The sequence below is a fragment of the Dromaius novaehollandiae genome, chromosome 1 (genome assembly GCF_036370855.1).
Source record: "Dromaius novaehollandiae isolate bDroNov1 chromosome 1, bDroNov1.hap1, whole genome shotgun sequence".
Taxonomy (NCBI): domain Eukaryota; kingdom Metazoa; phylum Chordata; class Aves; order Casuariiformes; family Dromaiidae; genus Dromaius; species Dromaius novaehollandiae.
In genome coordinates this window covers 75,094,453-75,109,494 of record NC_088098.1, presented here as the reverse complement: position 1 = coordinate 75,109,494, position 15,042 = coordinate 75,094,453, and the positions used below count along the sequence as shown (strand labels likewise).

Below are 15,042 nucleotides of genomic sequence, written 5' to 3'. Positions count from 1 at the left end.
TCAGCTCTTCCTGATGGCATCCTGAGCGCCAGGTTACGGATGCGGTTGGGATGTTCTCTAAGTGGTGGAACCAAATACTGTCAGTAAGGTATTCTTTACTTAAAACTGATTTATGAGAATGTGTTACAAACTCTTACTTTATAAAAGGAAGATGTTGCAGGCAGAGAAGTTTACCTGCCATGGAGAACTGAATGAAGACTGCTGTACTTTATGTACAGAGTAAAGTTGTTATGGTCTTTTATTTGCAATGGGTATTTATCAGAGAGAACAGTCGATCATCTTCACTTAATTAGTCTTATCCAAAGATCATTCAAGTCAAAGGAAAGACTCCTTTTAGCTTCAGGGCTCTTGAACACAGGGATAAGATAAATGCCTAGAGCTAATAGTGAGTGATGGAATGGCAGACTGCTTGACTGGGGCATGTGTAATATATAAATATAATTAATTTGCATATAGGATATATATTTTTATACATTATACAGTTTTTGTGGTAAGCAGAAATCATAGCATACTTCTGAGAATTTCCCATCTGGCTTTCTTTATTTCCCCAGATCTTAACAGACATAAGAAACTGAAACACAGAGCTATTTATTTTCTTTTCCATAATAAAAAAGATGCATTACTTTGATGCCCAGAAAATACATTAAACATTCATTTATTTGTGAGAGTTTCATTATATTATTACATATGCCTTGGTTGGGTGCATAGGAAGGGTATAGTTTTAACATGCTAATTTTATTACCAAATTTAGAAAGGTATCGAGCTCTATTCTATAACAGGCAGGAGGTATAGCTCTAAGTTTCTCATGTATTGCTGAGTACAGATGTAACTGGAATGCAGGCAATACGCCTTATCCGCATAACAGCTTAATTTCAATGAGAGGTATTTGCTTAATTTGAATCAAACACAGTCAAACAAGTACAAAAATGAGTATTTTTTTAATATGTGCAATAGTTGTTAGTCTCTTACTGCTTCCACTTCCTTTTGCACTCCTCTTGTAGCCATAGCTGAATGGCTCTTTTTAAATCCCCAGGCTGAACTTTTCCGAAGTGATTAGTAATTCTAGGTGCCTATACACAGTTATCCTACTGGAGCCCCAAAGCAAATTTGGCACTTTCTGACAAACTGACTCCTTCAAAGTACTTTATACTGAGGCAAAATTACTAATCTCTGTCAAACTTCTTCCCTCCAAAGATACCATATATTTATCTTAACGAGCTTGGATATCTATTTGTTTCACATCCTCAGTCGCTCTGGTTATTAGGCCAAAGAGCAATAGTTAAGAGCTGCCTAAACATTTAGAAAAGTTTTAAATTTCACTAGGCAGTTGAGCACTTTTACACACTACTTATTTATACACACAACTAAATCAGGCTCATTTAAATTTGCTCCATCCTATGTCTAATCAACATAATAGCTTGTTACTGGTCTTAAACTATAAACCAAATATTTAAAAATAAAACAAAAAAGAAACACTATTGGGTTTTACAAACAAGTATATGACATAATAGTTTGTGGTAATGATTTAGTTTGGAGCAGCTTCCTTCTCTGGGATTTTGAAAGCTCTCTTAGAACCAGTACTCAGAGACAAAGATGTGAACATTGACAATGTTGCGATGAGACACCACTCCTCCCATGACATAGTTCATCTCCAGCTTCAGGATGGCATGGAAAGGTCCGACGATGGGCCTCACCTGGCGAACCACTCCTGTTGGGATGGAAAAAGGTGGTGGACGTTAATATGGGAATTGGAAGAGTTTGGATGAGCTACAGCCTGTTTCATTTCAACAGGAATAAAACTCCCCTTCATTTGCAATGCAGGTGAAGGTTTAAAAGAAAGGTTGCAAAATAAGAATGAAATAGAACCCCTGAATTAAATTACCTTGCAGAAAATCTAATGCTCGCTAATGCTCTCTGGGCCCTGACACCCTGCAGCTAAACAGCTGCTAAAGCCTCACATCTATTAAAGGAAAATTCATGGGAACTTTGCCACCGACTCCAAGCGGCATAGGATCGGTCTGTAACACGTTCGTATTTATTTTCGAGTTCTGTGCTGTTCTCAGCTCTAAACAGGCCAGGCAGCTGCAAACTACTTGCGCGTGAAAGGAGACAGCAGGTCAAAACCCTGCGCACCCAACGTTTGCCCGGGGGGTCTCACGGGCTTTCCCCGCTCAGGCGCTCCGCTCGGACAACTGACTGCCCCGGCGGGGCGTCTGATTCCATAGGAAATACACAGTTTAAGAAAGGAGTATTGGAGATGCAGCCCATTTCAATGCCAGGGGTCCTGTTTCAAAAGCCGGCAGCGCACAGTGCCCTCGTCTCGCGGCGGCTCTCTAAGAACAGGCTGGCTGCAGATCTGATGGGGGAGATAAACGTTTGCTTATGCAGCCTGTCAGCACCTTTTGCTAACGCAGTGATGACATTGCAGTTTTGTCCTGTTTAAATACTGACTAATATCTTCAGCATGCAGTGAAATTGCAAAATTTTCACCACATTTACTTCGCTTGCCATATTTGATGAATACACTTTTTAAGCATCCTTTCCCCTACAATTTATTTTTTTATATGTATATTTTTTTTTCTAGTTTTCTTGGCCACTCTCCTGCACTTTATAAAAATGGCTGGTCTTGGCAGACGCTACACTGAAAACAAAAAGCCTTGCTAAAATTGCCCTCCCTTTAGGGTAGCATTGAAAGCGTTTTGCTAACAACACATCACATTACTGCAGGCACTGCCTTAACTGACAACCATGGAAACACACAGCATTGGAATTGCTCAATACTGGCAAGTTGTTTAACTCAGCCTGTTAATGTCCCATGCAGTGATCACTAAGCCTCCAATGGCAAAGGTTACTGTTTCCATTTAGCAATCCTTTTATAGCATTCTTCTCTCCTTCCTGGTCTGCTCAGTCTAGAAGTGGGACTGCAAATTGTGATTCATTTCTGACATGATGCAATTCTACTCACAATAGTTTATGCTGCCCACTTATCTATACATTATGGCCATAGCAGTCAAAGCAATTAGTGACTTTCTTATTTGGATACATTCTTCTAAAAGGCATTAAAAATAGAGTATTCACTTTCAATGTGGAATGGACAAACACACTATAATCTATGTGGCAGTACTTTTCTACACAGTTTTTTTGCTGCAGTTTTAAAATCAAAACTATTAATGGTCTAAGAAGCGCATGCTGTACATATTGAGACACTTACACTGAAGCAACAAATTGAAAGACTGTACATAGAAACAGAATATTCTCACAATATTTACTTATGCAGATTGGTGTGCCTGAATACAAGCAGGTCCCTGCTAATGCCCTAGATGGTCCCAAAATAAATTTCAAAACACCCATAAAACAGAACCATTTCCCTTCCTTTCCTAAATACATAAGATGAGCTTGTCCTATGGCAAGTATATACAACTGCAGCCATTCTAAATGTGCATCAATTTCCCTAGTGATCTGTGAAAAAAAAATTTTTTTTTGAAATGTTCTACTGCAGAAAAACTGGACAAGAACATGTAATTTTCAGCTCTTGGAAGATCTACTCATTGGGAGCTTCCATTTCCATTTTTTTGGTGACAACTGAAAACATGTTGGAAGAACTGATCTTTCTCCTCCATCATACTCAAGGACAAATGCGGATGGAAGACATGCGATACCAGAGGTGCTCAGAGCTTGGACCAGGCTATGCTTTTATCCAACTTCCAGTGATCCTGTTAGAGTGGCTGTAGGACTTGTCTGAGGGACACTGTGAAAGGACGCCCACTACAGCGTGTCACTGCTTTTTAATGCTACCTTATGCGTGTCTGATTCTCTAATATCTTGTGCCATTTCTGGCCGGTACTAGGGAGGCATAATAAGGCAGCAGTGCCTTGTGCCTGCTCTCGTATATGAATGACTAAAGAAAAAAACGTGAGGCTTAGGCCCAGTACACGTAATTCACACATGTGGCTGGATGAATCAGTCGGTATCTCAAAAGCATTTATCAGAGAACACATCGGAAGATGCCACGTGTAATACTTCTGAATGTTTTTGAGTGAAGGAGATTCATCAGTCACTGCAGCATTTGCATAAACATATTGTTCCACTATGGCTCTTGGCAGGCTAGTGCTGGGTCCAGATTTGTGGTCTGGCATCTTTCAGCACTTTGAGCTGAATGTTAAGTACAGAAATGTAGTTTATAGTAATAGGAAGGTTACAATATATTAATGTACTGAAAAGTCAGGAAATATAGAAATCAAGCAGCCACTTTCTGATCTCTTTTGCACCGGTGTAAATCCAGAGTAGCTGGATGGAGCCACTCAGAAGTTACATGGGGATAACTGCAGATGGGGCTTTGGTCCTGGCTTCCTTAGCAGTACACACTGTCCCATGAGTCACTCTAGGGGATGCCAGAAGAACAATGCTATAAGCGACCTGCAAACAGCCTGCTCTGCAACACCACCATCCGCTGGTGCTCTCTGGAAGCAAAGCCGCACACTGCACAGTTGGTAAATGGGGTGAGTTTCTTTCAGCAGGTTCCCCCAAATCCTCTTCCAACAAAATATTACAAAGGAGAATGAGATTTCAGCTAGGTTAATGTTTTGCGCAATAAAAGGCAGGTGAATCTATGCCTATATCAAAACAGGGTGAATCAGTGATAATAAATGAACAAAACTGCTCTCCTGATAAGCAAATGCTGAAGCTTCAAGGCCATTATTCAGTGCACCCACTGGTATGGTGGAGGTTTTACAGCTAAAATTGATGGTCACTACTTCCCCATGCCTCCTGAGCTACATATATCACGTGCAAATCACACTAGCGCAATACTGTACTTCTACAGACTACACTATAGCGTCCAGGATGCCACTGCTAATGTCTCTATGGCTCAGTGACAAGAGTCAAAGGAGATTCTCACTGCTGTTGAATCTCGTATGCCTGGCAATCTCTAGTACCCATGTGGTCGCCTACTGGCAAACCTATGTGAGCCCTGTTATGCTGAAGCCTGATGTACTGCTTTGTACTCTTCGGTTCATATTTTATGACCCAAACATAGATGCAACCCATGCAAAACTCTACACATCGCAGCCCAGGCAGACTATCTTCCATCAGCTTAGGTTTGTTTGGTTCTGTTTTTTTCTTAACTGAAAGAGATGTTCTTACCAATCTCAAATCTACCTGGGCATCTTCATGGTTTCCTGACCTTCTCCTGTCAGTGAGCAATGATAAAACTCTTCTCCTTGCATACCCTGCCTTTACTGCAGACCAGTTTTGTGTCAGCCCTTTCCCATGTGCTGATGTCTGAGAGCAACAGGCTGAGGGGCAGCAAGTTCTTGGATGTCACAGTCTTTTCTGCAGCGATTGTTTTGACCATGGCCAGAACTTTTAAAATTCTGTAATTAATACACTGAGTTTCTCTCTTGCCTTGTTTCGTCTCCTTTCACGTTCTGTGTTTGGATTTTGTCTAAACAAAAGTATGCCACACAAAGAAAGCACCATGTGTACCAAAGACTTTAACACAAATAACATATAATACTTATTTTCAAATGAGAATAATAACAACAACCAGTACCTTAGAGCCACTATCACTGGATTACTGAGGCTTTGCTTATCAAAGAAGATGGGATAAATAAGACAGCAAGGTTAATATTGTTAATCTTTGAAAGCCTTTCAGCAGAATTTCTATTACTGTAATCAGATGCCACAGGTATTCCTTTGCTTGTCTATATCTCTTTAAGATATCATTACACTTCTCTCCTTTGAAATATGTGAGACCCTCAGGCAATTCACCTCTGTGTCTGGTTTCTGCTTGAATTTTTGCATTATGCAGCTGATTTGCTAATAAGCTCCATTTTGAACTTAGGAGAAACACTGCTGTTTTGTTACCGCAGTAACCCATTCAGGATGACAAGGCAGAATTCCCTGTGTTATCCTACATTAGCTTTTGGTCTCCAGAAAACCAGGCTCCTGATTCTGACTTCCATGCTAAGCTTACTGCCCTATACACTGAAGGAGCACTTGCAAAACCCTTTACAATGTTTCTTTTTTAAACTTTTTTTCTTCTTTTTTCCACCTCTAACCACAAAATCTGCAGAAATTACACTCACAGTGAATCTGGGTCATTGTGTTCCTTACCTCACTTGCAGAACATTGTATTTGCATTTTCTCTAGAGAAAGTTCCTCTAACAGGCATCTCCACTGTTTGCCAAAAAAACAAAGCAGAACCAAAGAGCATGAAGTTTATTTTCCCATTGCCACTAGAAAAGGGTGTTTGGGGTTGGCAGAGAGGATACTTTCTGTTAGTTTTCTATTCCAGAGGTAAAGGCAGAAAGATTTTCCATAGGGTGAAATTCTCGATTCTATTCAAATGTTTCAATCTGTATCATCATAAGAACACAGTACAGATATAAGGTGCACCCCTTTATACGTACTGTTCCTTGAAAATAAATTCTCAGATAACCTAAACTTTTTAGGGACCCTGCAATCAGGTGGGAACAGAGGCTAAAGGGAGAGGCAATAGGGGCCAGCTGGTTATTGGGGATCTGTATCTGAGGACTCCTGGAAGAGGAGAAACGCTGAAGTAAACCTCCTCTTCCCTTACATCCATATGCATATGCAAGTATAGGCATTTGTATACACATAAACAATCCAAACTACTGCCAAATCAGATGCTTTTCTTCCAGATAACCTGTGGGCTATGCACAGAAAAATACAGTAAACACAGTTATCGAAAATGCGATCAATCCCATCAACCACATGCTGAGCTGAGGGTTAAGTAACCAGCACAAGACCTCTTTTACTTTTGCCCCCTTCCCATCTTTTCCCCATACAGAGGGTTACATCTATATGATTTTATTCTGGTCCTCAGGTGCCAAAAGACAGTTAAAAAACTACTTTTTTTCTTTTTCCTTTGTGCTTATATCACACAGTCTCCTTTGTGTGGTTCTTCTCAGCTGGCAAGTTAACAAAGAGCCATGTGGCTTTTTGCTATCAGCTGAATCCAAAAGCATTCCACCCTTTTTGTTACTGTAAGACTTCACACTTCACATTACAGACAGGTACTAATTTAGCCAATTTTTCTGGGAATGAGCAACTTATTTAGAAAAGTTGCTAATAATTTTTACTATACTGTTCAACTGTATGATATGTAGTTCAGCTAAAAAAATAAACTTGAGAAAGACTGGTATGGAGTTACTGAGGGAGTATGAAGTGGTGAAAAGAACAATCCACTTTTCTGAATCTTTAATCTATAGTGAGCACATTAATCCAGTCCTATGTAGAACAAAGCACATCTTTCAGTTCGTTCTGAGATCTATTTTTAAAGAAGCACTCTGTAAAGAGTATCTAAAATAATAAGAATGGGATGTATATTTGAAATACCAAAGCAGACAAACAAGTCTGAGCATATCTCATTGTTCACTTTTCTTTCAAAATAAGCACACACTGCTATTAAATTCTTACATGTTACTATCCTGGTCATGCATTGTTAAAATTGACTTCTATAAACCAGAAACTAACAGGACTATTGAGAATTATTCTTCATTCCCTCTACTGGAAGCAGAACTAGAACCTATGTGCTATTGACCATAAAAAAAGTAAGAATATTTTGCATCAATGAGATGCAACTGCAATTTGAAATATAAAGTATTGTATGAATTATTGTGTGGAGTATGGCTCCATAAGAATGTTGATACTGGCTCCATTGTAAAATACAGAGTGCAAAGAGTCCAATGACTACCAGCTAAAGGTGACTGACTAACAGCACTAATTCTCACCATATAATAGCACATTCTCCTGAAGAAACCTCTTGTAATGTTTTTCAAAGGGGAAACATACTGTGATGGACTTCAGCTTTCACTTGCAATCAGATCTGTAGACTCATAGCCTGAGGATCAGGAAATTTAGGAGGAAAAGTGATTCACCTGGGCTTTTATGCACCTCACTTGGAGTTTTATTTATGTCATGATGAATAGGAATGACTGTATTACTACAAATTATCGCACACTTTGCATGAGAAAGCTACACATTTTTCAATCTAGTATGTATTCCTGCATCTCAGCTGTTAAGTTCCATATCCAGCTCAGCTGCTTTTCGATACTGCTTTCCTGCCTGCCTTGCTGGCTTGTACTTGGTTAGAAAATGTCTGGGGACCTCTGAGCTAGACAGCCAGCAAAACGGGCTGTGCATCAGGAACAAAGAAACGTCGTCACACAAAAGTATTACGAAGACAGTCCTAGGATTCTTTAGCTTTCCTCAATGAAAGTAAAAAACATTGCAATTAACAGAGGAATAGCTTAATTCTTCTTCCCATTTAATGTTGAAATTGTCAAAGCAGTCTATCTCCCTGATGGACTGACTGATGATAATATTGGGTGGGTAAGACTCTTCGAGTCATTGACTGTAGCTGTTGCATTATAAGCAGCTGAAAGATCATGAGAGCCAGATTTGGAAGCAAGCTGATTTTTAATTATTTTCTCTGGAAAAGTTAGCAAGTATTTTATCCAAGAATGTCATAAAAATGTGACTGTCATCTGGCCAGTAATCATGTTAAATATGAAGAGTGAATTTAGTCTCTAAGATGTGAAACAAAAGGATTTAAAATCTGCTTTCAGCTGGAACTTTTGGGATGAGCTGTTCGTGACACCTGCAAGGGAGATATTTCAATGACACAAAAAGCACCTTATATTTTTTCCTCTTGCTATTTTCCATGTGCTGTAAATGCATACTTGGGACATGAAATGATTAATTTGGAAAAAATCAAGTACCAGACAGAACGTGGTAAACGAGAGCTGTGAAGCCTAAACTCAACTGAAATTCAACTTATTGGGCTTTATATTAATTTCCACAAAATCTCAGTCTATGTTCTGTGGTCCCACACTTGGCTGTTCCTAGATCTCTAATTCTATTTCCACATAAAAAACACTCTGTCCCTTTTTACAACCCAGTTAGAGTGAAATAGAGCTAGCTGCCATGACATAACACAGTAACTACCCTTTTTTAGCAATGGATCATTGAGAAACACACAAATAGCCTTTAAATAGTCTGCTAGTCTGTGTCAGGCCACAGGTTTGTATGATTATGTACAAAGGAGGGACATAGGCCTCCCCCCTTAGTTCTTGCAAGCTTCTTCTGTGGAAGTTCCAGCAAAGCAGCAGAGAGCTTTATCTCAGCCTCCTGGAATCAAAAGCCATTGCCCTGCTATGAAAGGAAACTAGCCCAGAACATCAGCCCACTAGCGATAATATGTGATGAACAACTTTTTGTAGGGGAATAGCATGCTTATGAGTTTCCCTAAAATAATACAAAAAGACTGATCTTCTCATGTTAATGCAAGATCCTGGACTTTAATTCTGAGCTTGCTTTTCTCCTCAAGGCCTCTTGCTTTATACTGCTGGCCAAGATTTTCAAAACTAAGTAACATCTCAGGGGCATCAAATTTACTTAAGAGCCTAGTCATATGATATGTTCAGGCAATTAGAAAGTTTAGGGCTAGGGAAATGAACATAGCAGTGGCTATGTGAAAAGGCAGAGTTGATAAGATCATTGCAGAAATGAGCAAGAGAAAAAAACCCAGGCATGAGTAAATGCTTCCTTGGATCAAACCATAGACAATAGGTTGCAAGTTAGGCTTGAATACCAGACTATCTCAACTTACAACACATAAATATATATCTATAGTTTGAAGCAAAACTATATAGCCAAATTGTTTTCTGGTTCTGTAGACCTCAACTCAAAGGAGCCACGTTAAGATTCATATGGAAAAAAGTATTTCTTTTTCAATATTCATTCCAAATAAACAAAGTTCATCAATATGGTTGAAAAACAATGTACATCCTGGTCACAGACACAAAACTTGTATTTTTAGGCTATTTCATCCAGGTTGTTTCTGTCAAAAGCTTTGGGGCATATGTTAAAGTTTAATTAAATTCCTTTCCTAAATACTGCTCTTTATTTCAAAAGGTTATGACAAAGTAATGATTTTGCGTGGTTAAGTTACTTTTGCCAACATAATTACCAGAGCACTTACTGACCTATACCATGCCAGGGTAGAAAGGAAGTGAATCAACTGTTGGATAATTCCTTAAAGAATCCTCACTTCGAAAAATACAATGCTTCAAAGGTTAATATGGGAGGGAATGTCTTCCTGAATTTTGTAGAGTGAAGCATTTTTTACTTTCACAGCAATCCAGTCATGTCTTGGCTTCATCATCACCGCACTCACAACTTCAATCACAGAGTAAGTGAGGTGGGAAGGGGCCCTGGAGATCAGCTAGTCAGCCCCCCCTGCTCAAAGAAGGGTCAGTGATGGCACGTTGCTCAGGGCCATGTCCAATTGGGTTTTGAATATCTCCAAGGATGGAGACTCCACCAGGCCACTGTTCCACTGTTCAATCACCCTTACAATAAAAAAAAAAAACTTATGTTTGGATGGAATTTCCCGTTTATCAGTCTGCGCCCATTGCCTCTTGTCCTTTCACTGGCTACCCCTGAGAAGAGTCTGGCTCTGTCTTCTTTACTCCCTCCCATCAGGTGTTTATACACATTGATCAGGTTCCCCCTGGGCTCTCTCTTCTCCAGGCTTAACAGTCCCAGCTCTCTCAGTCTCTCTTCATATGAGAGATACTCCATCCCCTTAATCATCTTTGTGGCCCTTTGCTGGACTTGCTCCAATATGTCCATGTCTTTCTTGTAGTGGGGGAGGCCAGAGCTGGAACATCACGACAGATGTGTCGCACCAGTGCTGAGCAGATGGAAAGGATCACCTCCCTCAACCTGCTGACAATGTTTTACCTAATGCAACCCAGGATGCTGCTGGCCTTCTTTGCCACAAGGGCACATTGCTGCTTCCTGAGGTCAACTTGCCCACCAGGACCCCCTTTTCTGCAAAGCTGCTGTCCTGCTAGTGACTTGCCAGCATGTACTGGTACACGGGGTTAGTAATCTGTGGGTGTATTTCCCTTTGTTGAACTTCATGAAATTCCTGTCAGCCCACTTCTCCAGGCTGCTGAGGTTCCTCTGAATGGCAGCACAACTGTCTGGTGTATCAACCATTCATCCTAGTTTTGTATCATCTGCAGATTTGTTGAGGGGGCACTCTGTCCCATCATCCAGGTCATTAATGAAGATGTTAAACAGTCTTGGCCCCAGTACTGACCCCTGGGATACACCATCGGTGACTGGCCTCCAGCTGGACTTCATGTTACAGTTCAGCCAATTTTCAGTCCACCTCTCTGTCCACTTATCCACACTCCATCAGTTTGCTTATGAGGATGTTATGGGAGACAGTGTCGAAAACCTTGCTAAAGTCAAGATAAGCAACATCCCCTACTTTCCTTTCTTCCACCAAGCGAATCCTCCCATTGTAGAGGGCTATGAGGTATGTTAAGCACGATTTCCCCTCCATAAATCCATGCTGACTACTCCCAATCACCTTCTTGTCCTTAATATGTTTAGAAATGGTTTCCAGGAGAATTTGCTCCATTACCTTCCCAGGGATCAAGGTTAGGTTGACCAACCTGCAGTTCCCTGGACCCTCTTCGCCCTTCTTGAAGATAGGAACGACCTTTGTTTTTCTTACAGTTCTTTGGAATCTCCCCTGACCACCATGACCTTTCAAAGATAATTGAGAATGGCCTTGCAATGCCATCAACCAGCTCCCTCAGCACTCATGGGTGCAACCTATCAGGTACCATGGACTTGTGTATGTCCAGTGTGTTTATATGTTGCCTTACATGATCCTCCTCCACTGAGGGTGAGTCTGGGAACTCTTCCGCTGCTCTCAAGGTCTCAGGATTCCTGAAGGCCGGTCTTTACCTCAGTAAAGGCTGAGGTGATGAAAGCAATGAATACCTCGGCCTTCTCCATGTCCTTTGTCACGAGATCCCCTGCCCCCTTCAGCAGTGGGCCCACATTTTCTGTAGTCTTTGTTTTGTTGCTGATACACCTGTAGCAGCCCTTCTTGTTGCCCTTCATGTCCCTCACCAGATTCAACTGCAGGTGGGCTTTGGCTTTCCTAGCCCCATCACTCCACATTTTGACAGTGCCTCTATACTCCTTCTGGGTCTCCTGTCCCTGTTTCCACCTCTTGTATGCTTCCTTTTTATGTCTGAGTTTTGTCAAGAGTTCCTTGTTCATCCATGCAGGCTTCCTGCCACCTTTGCTTCATTTTCTGCACATAGGGAAGGACCCTTCTTGAGGTTGGAGGAGGTGATCCTTGAAAATCAGTCAGCTCTCCTGGACCCCTCTCTTCTCCAAGACCATGTCCTATTACATTCCTGTAATGCCAGCTAATGCTGCAGAGAACATGAAGGAATGGGGAGCTGTGCCTCCAAAGGCAGTCTCACAGGCATTATGATCCTCCAGTCCTCTCCAGTTCATGACTGTGCCTAAAGGCACAATCCAGCTGTCAGATTGCAGGCATTTCCCAGAACCCCAGATGTCTGCTGACTTAAGAAAGTTAATGCGCACCTTAGATTCTTCCATCTTTCAAAGACTAAACAGTCCTTTTCATTTTCTCTTTTTTTGTGTGAAAGCTATCTATATTTCTCTCAACTATTTGTGACAATAACAACGTAGGCTCCTGCTACATTGTGCTCTATAGTTTCTGATATAATCTGTTTAATTAATAAGTGGCTGTTCTTTGTAAAATGCAATATTTCTTGGTAATCATCACTGCAGGCATCAAACCATATGCAGAAAAATAGCTCTGAAGATACCATTAATCCTTGAGCTGCCACACCTGACAAATATAAATACAGTTAAAGGATTCAGAAAACTCATTAATCAAAATACAAGAACTGAAATAGTCCTTCCTGTTTCCTCTTGCTTTGAAGTGTATTGCCCTCATAACATTGTGAATTAGGTTTTCACTTAAGTTTGATGGTGAACATTTTCATAAAATAATAGATTTGGAGAAGCAAGTTGAGAGTTGGATGTTAACAAGGATTCCATGCTGATGTAGGACTGCTTTATAGGAATGCAGCTGACTATACATATCTTAGCTGAATTATCGGGGGCCAAGATTTTGAAACGCATGTGCTTTTCAAATATCAGCCTCCCAGATCTTTATTCAGATTCCTAAGAAAATGGCCTTATTTTTAAGTGTTGAGCAATAAAGTGCTTAAAAGAGTCTTTAGAAGTCAACTTCGACACACACACTTACACCTTCACAATCTGCTTGATGCTCAGGGTGCATTTTCATAGTTGGTTTAAACTGATCAAAAATAGTGGTCCTGTTCTACTCCCCACCACCTCCCTTAGATCAACACCTGAAATAAAAAAGGAAAAAACAAAAATGAAGTGTGGCCGCACAAGCACTAATGCTGACAACAGGGAAAGGGCTGGAATGCTTGTCCAGGGGTGGGCAGGAGAAGGGGTGCCCTTTTGAGCATCAACAGAGCCCCAGATCACTTCATACAAACCCAGAGGTCTCTATTAGGGGACAGAAAGGCAAAGGTGATTTGGGTGCTTTACCAGCATGTATTGCACCAATGGTGCAATACAGGACTTCTAATGACTTGATGCAGCTTTGACCACAGCAGCATGTTACCTCAGGAAAAGGCAAAAATGCCATAGCCTATGTCCTCAATCCAATCCAATCCAATCCAATCCAATCCAATCCAATCCAACAACTTCTGTACTGTGTAGCTCAGAGATGTACTGTAGCCTTTTCTGAGGAATGTAAAAGATGATCAGAGGTAGTGCAGGACACCCCTCAAAAAAAAAAAAGAAAGAGAGTAGTATACTAAATAGGAGGGCCTATGGCCATTTACAACCTTACTGCTCATTTCTCTAACTTGCTCACAATATCTACTGACCACAGTAATTATTTATAAACAATGTAAAGACAAAGCTCTTATTTAAGGTTTCCCCAAACAATTGTGTCTAAAACTCTCCAGGTACCCACAGTGTCTGAAGTTTTCATCTGGGGTGCAGTACAGGTTTTAGTTTAATTTATAAAGTTTAGCTAAAACTGCTTGAATCTGCTCCTCTTTTGCCTTTTCTTTCACTTCTGATGAAAGGAAAAAAGAAAATGGATGCTACAGTACAGGAGTTACATTTCAGCATGTTCCCAATGAGAAAGGATCTTTCTGATCAACCTTATTCAACAGGCCAGAAATTTGGGCTTCAATTTGTAATAAATGCAATCTTTCAACTGCTCACAAAGTTTAGTATCATTAACACTTGGGCTTCTTTAGACAGCTTTGATTGCTGAGATGCATCAAATAAAGAGGCAATAAAGAGGCCTCATGGTATTTATACATTTTTTGGCCAGAAACAAATGGTAAATATTTTCAAAGCTATTATCTGTCATGTTGGATCATATGGAGCCTTGATATTATGAAAGAATTAAAAACAACCTTTGATTTTACTGAGGTTTGGCTAGTTTACAAATACTATGATCTTTATTAAGGATACCGAATAACTTCAGAGAGATGTGCTCTTATCTTGGTTTGGCAAACTTGAAGTGCTTTTAGATCTCTGGTTTGCCTTCCAGCCAAACCTCACAATGGGTTTTAATGTTGACAATGCTGTGAAATCACTCATGCCTAAAATGTAATAACTGCACTTAAAGCAGCCTCATTAAAAAATAGTTTCCACCATATATATTTTAATCCTTCCTATTGTCCTGTAAGAATGTGACACACACCATGTAGTTTAAGTATCCCATGTATTACAAAAACAGGTGGAAAAACTTCAAGGCTGTGTGTCCAAAATGTTCAAAATCATATATATCAGCTTCCTGATAGTTTACTCCCACTATCTGTTGTTTACACAGGGTTTGGTGCCCATCATGGTAATATTTGAGTGCTTAATGTACATGCAATTACTCCATTTAGTGAGAGTGGCTTAGTTTACCCTACCTGTCCCACTACCCCATTATTCAGTTTCAGCCAAGCTTTGATACAGTAGCATATCCATGACACAGGGGCAATTAATTATTATAACCCTAAGCATTTCCTGGCAATAAGCCACATTATGGCACACAGCATGATATGGCTCTGCGATTCAATTTACCGAGGAAGAAAAAGTACCTAATCCCAAGGATTTGACATGAAAGCC

The 15,042-nt window shown here is 40.3% G+C and overlaps 1 protein-coding gene across 3 annotated transcripts in view; it reads right to left on the bottom strand.

The window, feature by feature from the left end:
• Positions 1–521: 521 nt before the first annotated feature.
• The window catches only part of FBLN1 (fibulin 1), an 80,182-nt gene continuing 65,661 nt past the window's right edge, over positions 522–15,042 (bottom strand). For all 3 annotated transcript variants that reach the window (XM_064517004.1, XM_026114022.2, XM_064517026.1), the window contains exon 17: positions 522–1,708. In XM_064517004.1, the coding sequence (XP_064373074.1) occupies positions 1,569–1,708 (140 nt within the window). In that variant the 3' untranslated portion in view covers positions 522–1,568. The remainder of the gene's footprint in view (positions 1,709–15,042) is intronic.